Raw genomic sequence first — 21069 nt, forward strand, 5'->3', positions numbered from 1 at the left:
GACTTTGGCTCGGGTCATGTTCTTATGGGTTTAGGCCCCATGTTGGGTTCTGTGCTGATAGCAGAGAGCCCGATGTGGGGCTCAAACTCACAAACCGTGAGATCATGACGTGAGCCAAAGTCAAATGCTTAACCGACTGAGCCACCCAGGTGCCCCTAAACTCTCTTTTTTAAATCATTAATAGAATTAGCCTGAAGCCTTAAGAAATTAGACTTACTTGATAGATTCAATGGTCATGTAATGGTTATTTATAAATGGGTTGTCTGGCATTAGACCGCATCACAGAACTAACAAGGGAAGTAATTTTTGGATTTTTAAATATTCATGTGATTTGCCGACTTGGGCATACCTGGTGTTTGGTCCAATATCGTGAGGTTCAGTATTCCCTATGCTCTTTAGGGAGACTGGGGAAGCTTCTTAATATGTCTGCTGCCACTACCTTGGACCTTTGGAACTTCAAATAATTAGAAGCTTTGCCCTACTGAGGACTATCTGTAGATTGTATCTTCTTAGTCACTTTTCCAGTGGCAATGTTGTATAAGTTTGTTGGAAGCATGAGATTTACACAAATACTTAGAAGATCCATTTGTTTGGGTAGAAAGTTGCAACTTGTTCTCAAGTTTTAAAAATAATTTATAATAGGTAGTTTCCAGGACTCCCTAAATCTTATAATACAGGATTAACAGTAAAGCTAATAGTTCACAGTTCTTGAGATTAGTGAAATGTGCTTTTTAAGTCTATCTCAGTAAAATATAATGATGTACAAAGTCTTAAGTGAGTAGTCATTTTATAACTTAAAAAAATTCTAAGGGCCCCTGGGTGGCTCAGTCAGTTGAGCATCTGACTTGGGCTCAGGTCATGATCTTGAAGGTTGGTGAGCTCAAGCTCCACATCGGGCTTGCTGCTGTCAGCCTGTCAAGCCCACTTCCAATCCTCTGCCCCCTCTCCCTGCCCCTTCCCCGCTTACATGTTCCCCAAAATAAATAAATAATTTTTAGAAGTGAGGCACCTGGGTGGCTTATTGGGTTGAGTATCTGCCTTCAGCTCAGGTTATCATCGTGGTTTATGAGTTCAAGCCCCATACCAGGCTCTTTGCTGATAGACCCTGCTTCAGATTCTATCTCCCTTTCTCTCTGTGCCTCCCCCACTCACTCTCTCTCTCTCTCTCTCTGTCTCTCCCTCTCTCCTCAAAAATGAATAAATGTTAAAAAATTTTTTTTTAATTCTAGAATTTTAGATTTAAATTATTTATAACTTTTATTAAGTATAAAGTAAATTTTAATCTGTAAGCATTCATTTTAGTCTTCCACAATTTCTACTAATTGAAACTGACATTATAAGCAAGTTAGAATTCTTTGTATATTTATTAATAATATTTTTACTGTAAAACTTTGATATTTGAAGTGTTAATATGAGGTATTATATGCTCTCACCCTTTAGCTTTCATAGATAATTTATATCATCTTTGTAAGCACCTTGATTTTAGAGAAGATGAAACAGATGTAAAAACAGTTCTTGGAACTTTATTAAATTTAATGGAAGATCCAGACAAGGATGTTAGAGTGGCTTTTAGTGGAAATATCAAGCATATATTGGAATCCTTGGACTCTGAAGATGGATTTATAAAAGAGGTTGATATTTTTTACTTTTAAACATTTGTGTCTTCATTAATCTGGCTCTAAACTAATTTAACTGATTAATTTTATTATTCTAGCTTTTTGTCTTAAGAATGAAGGAAGCATATACACATGCTCAAATCTCAAGAAATAATGAGTTGAAGGATACCTTGATTCTTACAACAGGGGATATTGGAAGGTATATTTGGCAGTGTTTGTATACTTCCTTTTTTATTTGCCAGGTGTTAAAAATGGTAATATGAGAGATGTGAAATTATAGAAAAAAATGTGATATCAACATGAATTTTTTATGGATTTCCATTTATATTTGAGATATTGATGATAACCTCTTTTAAATTTTTTAGGGCAGCAAAAGGAGATTTGGTACCTTTTGCACTTTTGCACTTATTGCATTGTTTATTATCCAAGTCAGCATCTGTCTCTGGAGCAGCATACACAGAAATCAGAGCTCTGGTTGCAGCTAAGAGTGTTAAACTGCAGAACTTTTTCAGCCAGTATAAGAAACCCATCTGTCAGGTGAGAGTCAGCACTGGTCTTGACTACAGTAAATAGCAATACTTTGCAAGAGTTAAAAAACAACAACAACAACAACAACAAACAAAAAACCATTTATACTTTTTTTTTGTCTTGCGTTAAAGGGTATATTTTTAAAGGATGTATTCAGTTTATTTAAGAGAACCTAAAACTTACAAGTTCTATATTTTATGATCTTGCTCTAAAGATGTATATTATGAATGGGAGAGGGGAATATCTTTTAGTAATATATTGAATTACTATGCTCTCTTGTTAATCTGTTAAATGCTTTTTGGGGGGAGCCTGGGTGGCTCAGTCAGTTAAGCGTCCAACTCTTGTTTTCAGCTCAGCTCATGATCTCACGCTTCCGTGAGATTGAGCCTCACATTGGACTCTGTGCTGACAGCATCGAGCTGGCTTGGGATTCTCTCTCTGTCCCATCCTAGGTGGAACATGTGCTAGTGTACATGTGCATGTGCACGCTCTCTCAAAATAAATAAATAAAACTTTAAAGAAAAGAAATGCTTTTCTTTTTGGGGTGCCTAGTTGGCCCAATTGGGTAAGCATCTGACTTTTGATTTTGGCTCAGGTCATGAACTCACGGTCTTGAGATTGAGCCTTGAGTCAGGCTCTGTATTGACAGCTCGAGGCCTGCTTGGGATTTTCTGCCCCTCTCCCCCCCCTCCCCCCAAATAAATAAATTTTTAAAAAATGCTTTTCTTTTTTAGCCTTTATTCTACTGATAAACTTTTTTATGGCTTGATGTTATGTAGAAGGCACTTTAGTTTCTATGTAAGTCATGAATTGCTAAATTCTACTCCTGAAATCATTGTTACATTATATGTAACTAACTTGTTTTAAATAAAATTAAAATGTATATGTATATAAAAAAAAATCTTTTAAAAAATCATTGAGTTAAGTTTTGTGAATAGTATAACATAGAGGTTCAGTTTCTTCTTTCTTTGTTTTGGGGGGGTGCAAGTGAGCAAGGGCAGAGAGAGAAGTGGGGCTCACCCAAAGTGGGGCTCATGTTTTTACCTGAAGCAGGGCTTCTCTTCACCCGAAGTGGTGCTTGAGCTCACCTGATATGGGGCTGGAGCTCACCCGATGCAGAACTTGAACTCAGGAACCATGAGATCATGACCTGAGCTGAAGTTAGATGCTTCACCAACTGAGATACCCAGGCACCCTAGAAGTTCAGTTTCAGTTTCCTTCATGTGATTATCCAGTTTTCCCAACATCATTTATTGAAGAGATTATCCTTATTAAGTATTCTTAGCTCCCTTGTCCAATATTAGTTGATAGTATATGCAAGGGTTTATTTCTGGGTTCTTGATAATGTTCCATTGTTCTATATACCCATTTTTATGACAGTACCATACTGTTTTGGTTACTGCAGCTTTTGTAGCATAGTTTAAAATTTAGAAAGTGTGATGCTTCCTGCTTTGTTCTTTCTGAGGATTGCTTTGGCTATTTAGAGCCTTTTGAAATTCAGTACATATTGTAGAATTTTTTTTTTCTTTTTCTGTGAAAAATGCCATTAAAATTTTGATAGGGAATTCACTGAATATCCAAAATTCCGCATTGGATCTCCATAGGGATTACACTAGCATATTTAGATGACTTTGGTAGTATGGATCTTTTATCGATATTCTCTCCCTGTCCTTGAACACAGGATGTCTTTCCATTTACTGTGTTTTCAGTTTCTTTCATCAAAGTCTTACACTTTTTATGCTATAGGTCTTTCAACTCTTTGTTAAATTTATTCCTATATATTTTATTAGTTTTTATGTTATTAAAATGGGATTGTTTTCTTCATTTCTTTTTTGGATATTTTGTTAGTGTATAGATATGCAACTGATTTTTCTATGTTGCTTTTGTGTCCCGCCACTTTACTGAATTTATTAATTACTTCTTTTAATTTTTTTTTAATGTTTATTCATTTTTGAGACAGAGAGAGAGCATGAATGGGGGAAGGTCAGAGAGAGAGGGAGACACAGAATCTGAAACAGGCTCCAGGCTCTGAGCTGTCAGCACAGAGCCCAACGCGGTGCTCAAACTCACGGACCGCGAGATCATGACCTGAGCCGAAGTCGGACGCCCAACCGACTGAGCCACCCAGGCACGTCTATTAATTCTTTATCCACATAACTTTTTGGTGGAGTCTCTAGGATTTTTTCTATATATCATCTTGTCAGCAAATAAAGACAATTTTATTTAAAAACTAAAAAATACATAAATAAAAAAGGTTGATTCAACTCATGGCTGAAAAGTTAGGGATATGTTAAAATACTGGCTTTGCCCTGTTAGGAGTGTCATCCTTAACAAGATACTTAAATTTCTTAACTAAACCTGGTTACTCCATTTGTAAAAGGGAGGTTGTGACATCATCTACTTCTTGAAGGCTGTTACAAAAATCAAGTAAGCTAATTCAGGTAATATGTTTAGGGCATTGATACTATCCTTTATGTTAGCATAGAAAGTAGTCTTTAAATTTTATTCCTTGTGTGTTGGGGCGCCTGGGTGGCTCAGTTGGGTGTCCAACTTCAGCTCAGGTCATGTTCTCACCATTTGTGGGTTCAAGCCCCGCGTCAGGCTCTGTGCTGACAGCTCAGAGCCTGGAGCCTGCTTCGGATTCTGTCTCCCTCTCTGACACTCCCCTACTCACACTCTGTCTTTCTCTGTCTCTCTCTGTCTCTCTCTCTCAAAAATAAACATTAAAAAAATTTTTTTTTTAATTTTTTTTTAATGTTTTATTTATTTCTGAGACAGAGAGAGAGCATAAGCAGGGGAGGGGCAGAGAGAGAGGGAGACACAGAATCCGAAGCAGGCTCCAGGCTCCAAGCTGTCAGCACAGAGTCTGACGCAGGGCTCGAACTCACGAACCGCAAGATCATGACCTGAGCTGAAGTTGGAGGCTTAACTGACTGAGCCACCCAGGCACCCCTAAAAATTTTTTTTAAATTTCTTCTTTGTGTGAAAAAATTAACAAATTGTTTTGCTCTAGTTTTTAGTAGAATCTCTCCACTCCAGTCAGATGACAGCACTTCCTAGTACTCCATGCCAGAATGCTGAGATGCGGAAACAAGATGTGGCTCACCAGAGAGAAATGGCTTTAAATACCTTGTCTGAAATTGCCAATGTTTTTGACTTTCCTGATCTTAATCGTTTCCTTACTGTAAGTTGCAAAGTGTGGTTGACTTAACTGTTTTCAATTCAGTATTTTGTGTTTATTCCATTCTAGTCTTATTTTAAAGAAAATCTGGAGCATGTAGATCCTGTATTTTCAAATATGTATGTTTTCTTTTGACTTTGATATGATGTTACTTATGTTATAAAATTTAAGTTCGTGATAGAGTTATTTCTCTATATGGTTTGCTATCCTGAAAATTTAATACTAATTGATTAATGCTGACTAATTCAGCTGACTGAACCCTTATGTCTTTAGTGCTATGATTGGTTCCATTGGTAATGCACTGTCTAATATCATTTTTACCTCTAAGGAGTTAGAGCAATATAGTACAAAATTATTGGTATATATGATCTTGTGTGAATTCAGATGACAGAGTTTATGGTAGGGAGTGGTTTGGGAAGTCTTTGAAATGTCATTATGGTTAAGGGTTGAAAGATGGAGTAGATTGTCTTCTTACCTTTTCCTAAAGACAAAGTTATCATTACTCTTCGTGAATTGTAATAGTGATCCATACTGTTAGGACTGAATATTTCTCCCTACAACATTATTATATTTTAACAAACTTAAGTTGCTTGTAAATTGGTCAAATCCTGCAAGGAAATATGATAGTATACAGTAAGGATTATAAAGATATTCTTAACTTTTCATTCAGTAATTTCCCTCTGGGAACCAAAAAGTACAGATGTTTATTGCAGCATTTTCGAAGTACAAAATTAAACAAAATGCTGAAAAGAAATGTCTAACATTTGGGCTGTAGACCATTGTGGAACCCTTAATATAATAATTGTTAATACTTTGTAGACTATTTTATAATGTTATATTAGTCTTACAGAATTAATTTTAAGTTCAAAGGCATAACACAAGTAAGGTGTAAGCATCACTGAGGGGAGGGGCCTGATTCTTGTTTATTTTTATATCTCTAGTACCTATGATGATTGACATGTAGTAGGTGTTCTTTAGATACATGTTGAAGGGAATAAATGAAAGGCCAACAATTTTGTGTTTGGAATTGTGTATTTGTTTTATGAGTAAGATCTTAAAGGAAATAGACCAAAATCAAAATAGATTTGTTGCCATTTGAGGATAGTGAGTGCATTAAAATGTTTTTATTTAATATTGCAGCACTTTTAATTTTTTTCAGCCTCTTAATTAAAAAAAACCTTAAAATATTGTATTTATGGTTACTCTTGCTTGTTGCCAAAATCCAAATTAACTCAAATAAAAAATCAAACTTGGAACTTCTGCCTTTAGAGCATGGGTATATTTTAACACATACTCATGAGAAATTTTCTTCTCTACTTATGTATTGGCTTATACTTCTACATTAGCTGTAATGTGAACTCTGTGCCATCAGAGACCTTGCCTATTTTTTTGCGGCTTTATCCGTAGTGCCTGAATCATAGATGCTTGGTACATATCTGTTGAATGCATAAATGGTAAATTCTGAAATTATATAGATCACATATGGACTCCAAATTTGTTTGGTATTTTAAAATATTTTTGTACACAACTTATGTGAATATGTTATTACCTGGACAAATGTACTTTTTAGTAATTATAGTGTTTCTTTTTCAGAGGACATTACAAGTTCTGCTCCCTGACCTTGCTGCCAAAGCAAGCCCTGCAGCCTCTGCTCTCATTCGAACTTTAGGAAAACAGTTAAATGTCAATCGTAGAGAAATTTTAATAAATAACTTCAAATATATTTTTTCTCATTTGGTCTGTTCCTGTTCCAAGGATGAATTAGAACGTGCCCTTCATTATCTGAAGGTAATTGAATAATTGCGTGTTTTACTCTTTCGTTTAAATTAGCATTATAGGAAAGCTTTTCTAACGTTCTTGTAGGGAGAAGAGTAAATAATTTAGGGCTTATTCTAGAGTAATATAAGTCCAAATGGTATCATGTAAATAAGCTTTGTTTGGGACCTAGAGGATCATATTAAATAGAAATATTCTTTTGTTATTTTTTTGGTCATTTCACCATAATGGCGTGTGATGATCATCCATTCATGGATCAGGTTCTCAACTCATTTCATTTTAGAATTTTTTTTTTAAAGTTTATTTATTTTGACAGAGACCCCCCTGTATGCACATGCAAGCAGGGAAGAGGCAGATAGAGAGGGAGAGAAAATTCCAGGCAGGCTTCATGCTGTCCGTGCAGAGCCTAACACAGGGCTTGATCTGAGATCATTACCAGAGCTGAACTCAAGTCAGACATTTAACTGACTGAGCCACTGAGGCTCCCTTAGAAATTTTTTTAAGTTTATTTTTAAATTTTTTTTGTAATCTCTGTACCCAGTGTAGGGCTTGAACTCACAACCCCAAGATCAAGAGTCACATGCCTTTTCAACTGAGTCAGCCAGGTGGCCCATATTTTTGAATTTTTAATTAATTGGAACTCTAAGTTGCTAATTATATGCAAGTAATTATATTTATAGGAAGAGGCAATCTCAACTGTGGGATAATGTTAGTGTATTGCTTAGTTTTTTAGTGCTCTGATTATATTTGACTCAGTATTTTGCTAGTTTTTTTAGATTTAAAATTATAGCTTATATGTCTTTTTGGGTATCACACTAGCAATGGTATCTTTCAAAAAATATGAAACTATATTGGAGTAGGAGAAACCGTCAGATAAGCATATGTGACTACTATTTTCTCTGATGTTAATTATTTCATGTGTTTCATGATATGGCAGCAATAGATTCCTTTCTGCATGAGAATTACTGAATATTGAGTATTTTTATTCATTTTGAGGAAGAAAATCTGTATTGTAGAGGTAGAATGACAATAGTAGAGTGTTTTCCTGTAGAGATAGAATGATAATAATAGAGTATTTTCCTGCATGTCAGAAGTTACTAAAGAATTTATATGGATCATTTCAGTCCTTATAGTTATCCAATGAGATAAAGATGCTATTATTTTTCCATTTTATAGATGAGAAAACCAAAACAGGGAGAGGTCAGATTAGGTAACTTGTCCAGGTCACAACACAACTAATAAGTGACAAAACTGGAATTTAAGGGGCACCTGGGTGGCTCAGTCAGAGTCTGACTCGGGTCATGATCAAGCCCTGCATCGGGGGCCCTGCATTGACAGTGCAGAGCCTGCTTGGTATTCTCTGTCTCCCTCTCCTTCTGCCCTTCCCCTCTTCACGCTCTGTCTCTCTCTCTCTCAAAATTAAAAAATGATAATAAACAAACCTGGAATTTAAATTCAGGCAGTCTGACCACAAAGACTGTTCTAAGCCACTATATTATATTTTCTCCTAGGGGTTATGTGTCTATGAATAATGAGTTGATGATATTTTAAGAAAACTGACTTTTTGAAATTTTATTTGAAAGTGAAGTTTAATTACTTTCCTCATTACCTGTACCCCATGGGAGATGTACCTGGAGAAATCGAGATTAGAATCCCTTTTTCTTTTTTTTTTTAATTTAAATTTATTTATTTTTGAGGGAGAGAACAAGTGTTTGTGAGCATGAGCGCGAGTGGGGGAGGGAGACAATCCTAAGCAGGCTCTGCACTGTCAGCACATAGCCCCATGTGGGGCTTGAACTCATGAACTATGAGATCATGGCCTGAGCTGAAATCAAGAGTTGGATGCTTAACAACTGAGCCACCCAGGTGCCCCTAGAATCACTTTCCAATACCTTTTATTTTTTTATTTTTATTTTTTTTTTAATTTTTTAACGTTTATTTATTTTTGAGACAGAGAGAGACAAAGCATGAACGGGGGAGGGTCAGAGAGAGGGAGACACAGAATCTGAAACAGGCTCCAGGCTCTGGGCTGTCAGCATAGAGCCCGACGCGGGGCTCGAACTCACAGACCGCAAGATCATGACCTGAGCCGAAGTCGGCCGCTTAACCGACTGAGCCACCCAGGTACCCCTCCAGTACCTTTTAAAATTACCATCAATAGGGGTACCTGGATGGCTCAGTTGGTTAAGCATCTGACTTCAGCTTAGGTCATGATCTCACAGTTCGTGAATTCGAGCCCCACATCAGGCTCTGTGCTGTCAGTGCAGAGCCCACTTGGGATACTCTGTCCCCCTCTGTCTTCCCCTTCCCCATGCACACTCTCACTCTCTCGAAAATGAACAAACATTAAAAAAGAAAAAACAAAATTTAAATACCATAAGTAAATTTTGTCACATGATCTAGAGCTCCTGATTTACTAATATACTTATTTCCAAAATCTTTTTTTTTTTTTTAATGTGTCTTTGGATTAGAATGAAACAGAAATTGAATTGGGAAGCCTATTGAGACAAGATTTCCAAGGACTGCATAATGAATTATTGCTACGTATTGGAGAACACTATCAACAGGTTTTCAATGGTTTGTCAATACTTGCATCATTTGCATCTAGTGATGATCCATATCAGGGCCCCAGAGAGATCACATCTCCTGAATTAATGGTAAGGAATATGTTATATGAGTTTTTGTTTGTTTCTTGCCTTTTTGTAGCTTAATTGTGAGATTGGAGAAATAGATATTGTATGCATTTTCCAGATGCTAGAGATTTGTTTAAATTTCAGGCTGAGATTTTTATTTTAGAAAGGTTGAGGATTTAAATTATGGTCATACAAGGTATTAACAAAATATATTAGTGTTGAAAAATATGTTTCCAAATGATTATAGGTTTTATTTTTTCACAGGGTAAAAATGTTCAAATTAATTTTTATTCACTAGTTTTTAACTATAGATTGGAATACATTTGTACTGTGCCCCCCTTCCCCTACCTCCAACTACCTCTTTGGCACAACATACTAATTTTGTCAATTCTATTTTTAAAATCCATTGTTATGTTTAAGGGAAAGTTGAAACACATGTTATCCCCTCTTTCCCTCTCTTAAATTTTTACTCACTTTACTTCATGTGAAAAAATATGTATATCTCCTATTTTTTCTTTTGATTGCCCTCATTCCTTCAAGAGACTCCAAGGTCTATCAGCAAAATATCTTCAGAGATTTCTATGTTTGCTTTCTCATTTCCCATTCATTCTTTAGTTCATTTTAATCTGTTTTTGTTCTCACTATTCTACTGAAATTCTTGCCCATGTCAGAAACAGTCTGCCTGATATCAAATCCAATGGTCACTTTTCTTCCTATTTTATTTCACCTTTCAGTGGTATTCAGTACAACTGACCATCCCTTCTCATATGGCATCTCTTATACTATACTTCTTTTATTTTCTTTTTTTTCCCCACTGTCTACTTATTCATTCTTAGTCTTTACTGGCTCTTTTCCTCTACTTTATCCTCTAAATGTTAGATTGATTCAGGACTATGTAATTGGGTCTTTTTGTCTATTCTTTCCTTAAATGAGAGAGAATCTGGTCTCATCTGGTACTTTGCTTGATTTGATTTATATTTTGATGATTTCATTGTTGAAATTCCAATCCTGACCTCTCCTGAGCTTTGGACTTGTGGATTTATGTAAGTTAGGTCCTGGCAGGAAACGGATGGCACACACAAAAATGTTTAACCGAAAATAGTTTATGAAGGGCTATTTTCATTGTCTTGGGCAAGGTTAAGAGAACCAGCAGGAAATGTTAAGGAATATAGGGACTAGGAATAGCAGAAAATTTATGCTCCCCATAGTCCTGGCCAAGAAGAAGAAATGTTATTGACAGAACCTGGTTGAAAGAGCCATGGTTCAGGGAGAAGGTTGTCATTGTAGAGTGTAGACAGTTCCAGAACCACCTCAAAACCCAGAGGGAGCAGGAATTTTAAACCCCTTGCTCTTTTCTCCTAATCCCTGTTCCCCTGTGGTGCTTCCTGTTGACTGAATTCATTGGGAAGCCAGATGAAAGGGATCTTGAGTAATGAAATCTGGTTAGCTTCTCAAGCACAGAACAGGCCAGAGAATGGATCTGGAGAGAGGATGGCAAACAGCCTCTCCAGCTTCCTCTTTGTCATCTCTACTTGTCTATCTTAGTAAACATCTAAAGTCCAAACATAACGTGTCTGTTAGAAATCTTCATTTTCCCTCCCCTAACCTGTTTCTCTCCTAGTCTTTTTTTTTTCCTTTTTTAAATTTTATTTTTTAAAATTACATCCAAATTAGTTAGCATAAAGTGCAACAATGATTTCAGGAGTAGATTCCTTAGTGCCCCTTACCCATTTAGCCCATCCCCCCTCCCACAACCCCTCTAGTAACGCTCAGTTTGTTCCATATTTATGAGTCTCTTCTGTTTTGCCCCCCTCCCTGTTTTTATATTATTTTTGTTTCCCTTCCCTTATGGTCATCTGTTTTGTCTCTTAAAGTCCTCATATGAGTGAAGTCATATGATTTTTGTCTTTCTCTGACTGACTAATTTCACTTAGCATAATACCCTCCAGTTCCATCCACGTAGTTGCAAATGGCAAGATTTCATTCTTTTTGATTGCCGAGTAACACTCCACTGTATATATATAACACGTGTTCTTTCTCCATTCATCCATCAATGGACATTTGGGCTCTTTCCATGCTTTGGCTACTGTTGATAGTGCTGCTGTAAACATGGGGGTGCATATGTCCCTTCGAAACAGCACACCCGTATCCCGTGGATAAATGCCTAGTAGTGCAATTGCTGGGTCGTAGGGTAGTTCTATTTTTAGTTTTTTGAGGAACTTCCCTGCTGTTTGCCAGAGTGGCTGCACCAGCTTGCATTCCCATCTCCTGGTCTTTTCTATTTCAGGAAATGGTACCACTGTCTACCTAGTTGCTCAGATCATAACTTGGGAGGCATTCATGAGCCCTCCAGTTTCTTCATCCTTCATAATTAAGTGTTAGCAAACCCTAGCAAGTCTATCTCCAAAGTATATTTTTCATTCTCTGCTGCCACTACCCTCTTATAAGTGACTATCATCTTTCTTGGAGACAACTACAAAAACCTCCTAACTGTTCTCTCCTTTCACTCTTCCCTCCTTATGTCTTTAGTCACTTATTTACACAGCATTGATATGCTCTTTTTGTAGGTAATACAAATTCATATCATTCCCCTGTCTAAATTCCTTTTATGGTTTTTGTTGCTCTTAAAATGAAATCTAGAAGCTTTATGTGATTGACGTACCTGTCCACCCTCATATTATGCAACACTTTTCTTCCTTTCTTGTTTGTTTTGTTGTGGTTTTTAAAGATATCAAGATTTTTTCTGTGTCAGTGCCTTTGCCTTAGTCTCTTTACTTGGAATAATCTTCCTCATTCTTTAGCTGTCAGAGTTTTCTGATCACCCTACCTAAACTCCCACATCCCAATTCTTCTCTATCATGTGATAAGGGTGTTTTTCCCTTAGCACTTATCTCAACCTTATTTATATATTTATTGAATGTCTTCTACTCGTATTAGTCTCCCATGTAAGCTAATAGGAGGAAAGTGACTTTGCGGATCTTGCCACCTATACCTGGCACCATATTCTAGACATACATAATACATATTTAGTGAGTGGCAGATTAATGAATTATTGTCTAAATGCAAGAGCTTTACAATTAGAATGTTGGCAGACTGTGAGTGCCATCTATATCTGCTTTTCATTTAAGAAGCATGAGCTGGATCCATGTGATTGGTGAATTGTGGCTTATTAAGCCTAAAATGAGTCTTAATCCAAATCAGAAGTTTGCAAATTAAGTGTAATTTAGATTGACAAACAGATGATTCTCTGTGCTTGGCAAGAAAAAAGTTTGTCCTAATATCTAATATGGAGAGACATGATCAACACCTAACTTTCTACTATGTGCTAGTACACATCCACCTACCCCTCTCTCCTCTTGGCATTGTATGTAATCTGTAGATACCTAAATCAGGTGCCTCAACATCAACCAATGCAACTTAATTGTGGAGTTGGAAAATGCTTTGCCACTCCTCTCCTGCTTTTTCTGCCCCCTTCCTTGCCCATTTATAAATATTTTAATATTCTTTGCAGGGTACTTGCATTCCCAGTTTGTAATAATATTAACAACTTAAATGTAACACTTTACTATATTCTTTTTTTTCCCCAAAAAAGGCTTTATTATGTACAGAGGAGAGGGGTTCAGTCCTTCTTGGCTGCTGCTTTCCTCATGGCTGCCAGGACGTTGCTCAGCTCCTCTCTCTTACTCTTGGTACAGATGTGTGTGTGTCCCTACCCTTTTCTTGATGAACTTGAAATTGCACTTGTCCTTGGAAACCTTGAGCAGCTCCATTGCACAGGGTGAAGCCACACACCTCTCAGATCACGTGCCACACAAACTTGGTGTGGTTGATGAGGCGCCTGCAGCAGCTGCTACACCTCAACTTGTTCATGCTCTTAGTCACCTTGTAGCTCTCGTTGAGGCCAATGGCCAGAGGGTAGAGCAGAGCCATGGCTGCTGCTCCCCATAATGGCTCCTGCTGCAGAAGCAACACTTTACTATATTCTTAGTGCTTAATGCATGTTATCTTATTTAATCTCTATAACAACTCTGTGCAATAGGTGTTCTCATTTTACAGACTCAGAGGAGTTAAGTAACTTATCCAGCATCACACACTAGGTAGGGCAAAATTGGGATTCAAACCCAGGTTTGGCTGACTTAAAGCCCATACCCTTTCCTCCAGGATCCTCTTTCAAGAAAAAATTAATCCTATTCCCTTTTACCAGTGTTACCTCAGATGATACTGACCTCTGTTTCAGCCCGATGTTCTAGCAGCTTATTTTTTCCTTATTCAAGTACTTTTTTTTTCTGTCTTAGCTCTAAATGTTCTAGATAAGGACACTTAGTCTTTTTCCATTCTTATAACAATTAAATATCCTCTCCACTCTGGGTCCTTGTGTGAGTCACATCCTGAGGATCCCACCCCAGCACACTCCATAATTCAAAAGCTCACAGGTTTTTTATTGTAGAGTACTGTTTAATCATATTTTGTCTTGGTGATTGTAAATCAGCTTCACTAATTTTTAAAATACTAGATGTGAAAATATATATTTTTAGAGAAAATTCACCAAGTGCTTACTTCCAGTACTCTAACATAGTTAGGTAATATAGAAATGATGTTAGTTGAATAAATTATTACTGATTTATGAAATTTGATCTGTATAAAACTTACATAAAATCTGTTTTATGTGTTTCTTTTTTTTCATTAGGCTGATTACTTGCAACCTAAGTTGTTGGGAATTTTGGCCTTTTTTAACATGCAGTTACTGAGCTCCAGTGTTGGCATTGAAGATAAGAAAATGGTAGGTACTGATAGTTAAGTTGCAAAGTTCTGGAATTCATATAGAATACATAGGAGATATGACTCTGGCTTGTAGCTACAAACATTCAAAGATGATAAATAAACATGACATTCTGAATCCTTATTTTCCTTTATAGGCTTTTAGGGACTCTAAAAAGAGGAATTCTATTGCTTATAGTTCTTTTGTTTATAAAGGACCAAAAACCCGACCCAAACTGGCTTAAAAGAATTTATTGGCTCTGTGACTAAAAGTGTAAGAATAATATAGCTTTGGGCATAACTTAGCTTTGGATACTGTTCTCAGAATTCATCTCTTAGCTCAAATTCCCCTGGATTGACTTTGTACATAAGTGCTAGGTGATGACCCCAATGGCATCAGGCTCATGACCTCACCCCGTCTAGCTCAGTGGGAAGAAAAGAGACCAGCAGTCTCTGATAGCTCAAACAAAAGTTGCATAATTGAGTTCATTGGTCCAAATTGGTGTGTTATGAGTTATGGCCCATGGTGTTTTTGAAAACTGAAAATTGTTAAGTTATGTAAAGTTAAGTAACTTCAGTATCTATTGATTTATGTTTAAATGTGTTTGGCACAGGGCACCTTGGTGGCTCAGTAAGTTGGGCATCCGAGTCTTGATTTCAACTCAGATCATGATCCCACAGTCGGGAGATCAAGCCCCAGGTCAGGCTCTGTGCTGAGTGTATAGCCTGCTTGGGATTCTCTTTCTCCCTCTCCCCCACCTGCATGCTTGTTCTCTCAAAAAAAAAAAAAAATTAAATGCATTTGGCACAGTGAAGTTTCAGTATGACTGCTGTAACGGTCACAACTGGAAATTTTTGTTCCTAGATTGAGTTAGAATTTTAGTACTGATTAAATTTCCCTTTTTATTGTTTTCCATCTTTGCAGTCTGTAAAATTACAGTAAAAAAATCTGAGTGGAAGCTTTTATTTCAGTCTATACTCTTAATAACCTTGAGGAACCAGGAAAGACATGATACAATATTAAATTCTAATTCAGCAGCCAGTACTTACTCTGTTGGTGTCAACTGGTAAATTTAATCCCCTAGGTAACTTCTGTCTCCATGGAATCTTTTTTTTATTTTAAGAGAGAGAGAGCACGTGTCAGTGTGGGGGAGGGGTGGAGAGAGAGAGAGGGAGAAAGAGAGACAAAATCCTAAGCAGGCTCTGTGCTGTCAGCCCTGAGCCAGATGTGGGGCCTAATCCCATGGCCCTGGGATCATGACCTGAGCCGAAATCAAGAGTCCAACAATGCTCAACCAACTGAACCACCCAGGTGAAGCTTGTATGTTTTGGCACAGAGGTAAGGTTTACTAGAGAGTTTCTTTACCCTTTCATTAGAACCTGGAGCTGTTGATACAAGTCCCGATTCTGTGTTCCACATACAGTAAAATGTGTACATTATTTTCGGGGTATGTCATCAGTTATTTGTTTATTTTACTAAATTCAGAGTATATTGAAATTAGTACCATTAGGACAGAAATGCATGTACCGCATAGGAATTTGGGATGAACAGGAAGAAAATTAAACAATAGGTATTAATGTTCTTAATAAATTTGAAAATTACGGTTCTAAAGGACCACCAGGACAAAAATAACAAATTACCTTCGCAAGAGAAAAAAAACACCAGAACTCAGCTTGTATTTCTCAAGTTCATTACTTACATAAGAATTTGAACAGAATGAACTGACCAACATTTAGACATTGTGTTGCCAGAAATAGGTACTACTCTGAGATGTGGGTGGGATGTACTTTACCTTAGGGCTCATCTGCTCCTGTGGACTTGTTTATAGGCTTTACTTTAAATCCCTACTTACTTTATAGGCTTTGAATAGTTTGATGTCTTTGATGAAGTTGATGGGACCAAAACATGTCAGTTCTGTGAGGGTGAAGATGATGACCACGCTAAGAACTGGCCTGAGATTCAAGGATGATTTTCCTGAATTGTGTTGCAGGTAAATGACTGCCTGAGTTCATTAGAGTATTTGCATCTCCGGTAGCACTAACTTGAATTCTTATCTCTTTGAGGGATTCAGACTGTGAGTAATAAAGATGGAAAGAATACTTGTATTGAAAGGGAATATGTTTACTTCTTTAAAGATACACTAGTGTGCAATCTTTTAACATACTGGGAAATAGTATAATGAACCCCTCCATACCTATTTCCCAACCTCAGCAGTTATCAACATTACTAATCTTACTTAACTGACCACCTCCACCTATTGTTAGTTGGAATGATTTAAAGAGAACCCCAGTATCAAATCACTGTACTTAGAAATACCTCTGATGTATCTAATGGGTAAAGCATTAAAAAAAAAAAAAATACAACCATCGTGAATTATTACACTTAGCAGAATTAATAGGAATTCCTTAATATCATCTAAAACTCAGTCCATATTTAGATTTCCCCAAATGTCTCAAAGATTGTTTTCCCAAAGGTGTTGGTTTGTTTGAATAAGAATCCAAATAAGGTGCATGTGTCACACATGTGGTTGTTTGGCCCCTTAAATATCTTTTAAAAACATTCACTCCTTAAGACCCTTTCCCACACTTTTTTCAGGCCATTGAGATTTTGGCATATGGGATTTCTAATTTAATTTGACTTAATATCATTTCAGTGTTACTACTAACAGACTACTCAATGCAGTTTAAGCTTTTTGAAGGTCCTTTTTTCCTTTATTTGTTTGTTTCTTTCTTACATATGGATTTTTGTTTTTTTCAGAGGTCCTTTTGTCCTTAAGACTGTACCTATTGGAGATGGAGAGTCTGAATAATACGTTTTAAAGTCATGTGAAGCAGTTCTCTTCTGTGTACATATGCCACCCACTTGATATTAAGTTAGGTTTAGTTGTTTTAGTTTGTTTAAAATTTTTAGAAGTGCTTTTTTTCCCTCTTTAAATTCATGTAAAACATAAACATTGTCTGAAATTCAAATTTGTGAATCTAGCTTTAATTTCTGATCATGATAAGTATCTATTTTTCTTAATTTTTGTATAATTCTCCTCTTTTTAAAAGTATAAACCAAATGCACACACACTCACACCCTTATTTTCCTATGAACCCTGCCCCAAAAGGGAGCATATTATAAGCACTATTTTTACCTTGCTTTTTTGACTTGATGCATTAAAGAAATCACTGTTTGCATATATAGTACTGATCTTTATTCCATTTTTACAGCTGCCTTGTAATCTTAATATTTGTATGTATCATTGTTTGCCCAGCTAATAACTCATTGATGGAGCTTTACTAATAATAAAAATAATGTGATTTTTAACTTTTATTTATTTTTTCACATAGAGCTTGGGATTGCTTTGTTCGTTGCCTGGACCATGCTTATCTTGGTTCCCTTCTCAGTCATGTGATAGTAGCTTTGTTGCCTCTCATACACATCCAGCCTAAAGAAACTGCAGCTATATTTCACTACCTCATAATTGAAAACAGGTATTTATTGTAATAGAAATTAATAGTAAAGATTACAACTTTTTATTACTGTATATTTATGTCTCAGGACATTAGGATTGCTACTGGTAATGTGGAATTGCTCACATTCTTTTTAATTGAGAGTCCATCAGACAAAAATAATTGACACGCTTTAAAAAAAAATTGACATGCGTTAAGTCAGTGCATATCGAACTGATACACTATTTCAGTTGTGACATTGATTCATTATAGTATTTAAAACATTAGGAGATCAACAAGTCAAAATTCTTTTCATCAGTTTTGAAAGAAGTGAGGCTAAGTTTACCTTTCTTCTCATGCTTAAAAGAGATAGTTGAATATGAAAAAGGTTAAGAGGAATGTTCACCTACTTTCTATAACTTTCCTTAGTTGAAACTCTTATTACTTCATTGCATTAGTCTCTTAACCAGCCTCCCTTCCTTTAGGCTTTTATTCCATTTCTTCATATTGTTCATATTTAAAAACATCTCTTTTATCAATTTATTCCAGCATGTGGAGACATTTTGTGATTCTCCCACTTACTAATTGATGAATTTCAAATTGCTTATCTTGATGTTCAAGGCTTTCCAAAATCTGGTCACATCTTATTTCTTAAAATCTTTTCTCAAGATTTCCCAAAACAGACTGTGCTGTAGCTTACCTGTATGAAGAACGTACATTATTCCCATTTTTGTATTTCAAACCAGCTGCTAATTTAGCCTAGAATTTGTTTGTATGCATTTTGAAGTTGTTTCTGTGTTTGCATTTACTGTTACATGTTGTAGTTTTTTGTTTCTGAAAAGGGTTTAAGTATTATTTATTTACCTGCTTACCCACCCATACACATGCTACTGCTATTCCCATTAATCATTTTCAATAACTGTCTAAGCAGGGAAAAGGTACAGAAGAAAAGATTAATGTAGGGATTTTTTCAATAAAGTGCTTTTGATATTTTGAGTATGATAGAACAACATAAACACTGATGTAGATCACCTTTCAAATACTTTTGGATTATTACATAGTGTATCAGTGCTTTTTATTATGCAGCAGTTATTTCTCTACCTTTTCATATAAAAAAATCTCTCCTTCATTTCGTGCTAGTTAGAACACCTTAAGCTCTCTGAATAAAGAAATTTTTTTCAGCTTCCTTTATTGTTATATCACTAGTGTCCAGCACATAGTGGCATATGATAGTTACTTGATATGTATTTGTGGCATAAGTGAATGAAGACTAGAATTTAGAAATCTGTTATTGGGATTCAGATAGATTAGAGTATTATATTTGATGCAAATTAAAAATTATAGCCTCAATAAGATTTATATTTTTTTTCAAATTCTTTATGAGAATTTGTGTTTTAAGGTTGGATTTGGCTATCTATTGCTGCACTATGAACCGCTCTAAGATCAAGTGTCTTAAAGTGACAAGCATTTTTATTTACTCATAATTTTGCAATCTGGACTGGGTTCAGCAATAGATTCTTTGGTTGGTGGCTGCAGTCAGCCAGCAGGTAGACTTGACTGAGTTTCTGTCTCTTTCCATGTACTCTTGGAGTCTCTCTTTTTTCATGTAGCTTGTCCATGCTGGTGACCTTATATGGTGACTTAGGTCTCTGATGGGCACCAAACCAGAAGTTGCCAAACCTTTTAACACATCGGCCTTAACTTGGCACAGCGTTTATTTTGCCACATTTTGTTTGTTAAAGCAAGTCACACAGCTAGCCTAAATTGAAGAGGAAGTGACTATGAAGAAGTAGAGTTTATTTTGGACCACCAACATAACCTACTACAACAGGGTGATTTTCTTAGATTTGATTATTTGCCACTATTAACCACTAGACATGGTTAGGAAGAATATTTTGCACATCACTAATCCACTAGCACTTTTTTTTTTAAGATTTTTTTGTTTTATTTTTAAGTAATCTCTACACACACACCCTTACTGGGGCTTGAACTCATGACCCCAAGATCAAGAGTCACATACCCTACTGACTGAGCCAGCCAGGAACCCCCACTAGCACTTTTCATTGTGACTTAAATTGGCTATAGTTTCAACCTCTGCTTTATTTTTTTTTTACTATTCATACTCTTTGCATATAATTTTTTTGTTTTCCAATTAACTATTAGGGATGCTGTGCAAGATTTTCTTCATGAAATATATTTTTTACCTGATCATCCAGAATTAAAAAAGATAAAAGCAGTTCTACAGGAATACAGAAAGGTATTTAATTTTTAATTTATGTCTTAGGGCATCATTGATACAAAATTGTTCCCAAATTCCAATACATTGAACAGAGGTTCTGTAGAATCGCATCTAGGAATAATATAGTCATATTCCAATGGCTATTTTTATGATTAGATAATCCTATCACAGCTATGATACTTTTTTTAGAAGGGAATTTCAGTATTTAGGTCAAAGACGTTATTGGATTACATAGATTTTTACATAGAAGGCAAATAATACAGTACTTGTGCCCTTACTTCCCAGATTACTATGTCCCTACTTACAGTCCCCCAAAGAAGAAGCTGCCATAGCTTCATGCCCTGAAAAGCTGTGGGAGGATTCTAGTTATGTTGTGCTACAAACTATGGTATGAAATTGTCATGGCATGAAATTGTGGTTTTTGAAGTCATTAACTGATAAGGTGTATCTCTCTGTGTTCTTTATATAGGAGACCTCTGAGAGTACTGATCTTCAGACAACTCTTCAACTATCCATGAGAGCAATTCAACATGAAAATGTAGATGTTCGTATTCATGCTCTTACGAGCTTGAAGGAAACTTTGTATAAAAATCAGGTATACTAAAATAATTAAAAAGCTATAGAAATGTAGGAAGCTCAAAGAAAAGATGACAGGTTGGCATATTTGCTTGAGTTTCAGTAGATTCAATGAAAGAAGTAATTCTTATTTTACCAAGATTATCAGATTTTAGAATTACTAATCCATGAGATCCCTTTTGAGGTTGAATACTGGGGATTTGCAGAGTTTTTTGTTGTTGTTTTGAAGGGTCATAATTTGACAGTTGTCTTTTGGTTACTGCATCTTCCTGAGTAAGAGTGTGTGTGTACACAATAGCAGCAGTTCGTGTGTCTTCTCATATAATT

The 21069-nt window shown here is 36.1% G+C and overlaps 1 protein-coding gene and 1 pseudogene across 1 annotated transcript in view; one reads left to right on the top strand and one right to left on the bottom strand.

Moving 5' to 3' along the window:
* The window catches only part of ATR (ATR serine/threonine kinase), a 101239-nt gene that overhangs the window by 18841 nt on the left and 61329 nt on the right, over positions 1-21069 (top strand). The window contains 11 exon segments of the mRNA XM_027061684.2: positions 1441-1631; positions 1715-1815; positions 1982-2153; positions 5158-5328; positions 6919-7113; positions 9573-9758; positions 14422-14514; positions 16353-16483; positions 17826-17969; positions 20091-20184; positions 20636-20761. Coding sequence (XP_026917485.2) covers positions 1441-1631; positions 1715-1815; positions 1982-2153; positions 5158-5328; positions 6919-7113; positions 9573-9758; positions 14422-14514; positions 16353-16483; positions 17826-17969; positions 20091-20184; positions 20636-20761 — 1604 coding nt within the window.
* Positions 13354-13678, bottom strand: LOC106982267 (60S ribosomal protein L36-like; annotated as a pseudogene).

The sequence above is a fragment of the Acinonyx jubatus genome, chromosome C2 (assembly GCF_027475565.1).
Source record: "Acinonyx jubatus isolate Ajub_Pintada_27869175 chromosome C2, VMU_Ajub_asm_v1.0, whole genome shotgun sequence".
NCBI classification, from domain to species: Eukaryota; Metazoa; Chordata; class Mammalia; order Carnivora; family Felidae; genus Acinonyx; species Acinonyx jubatus.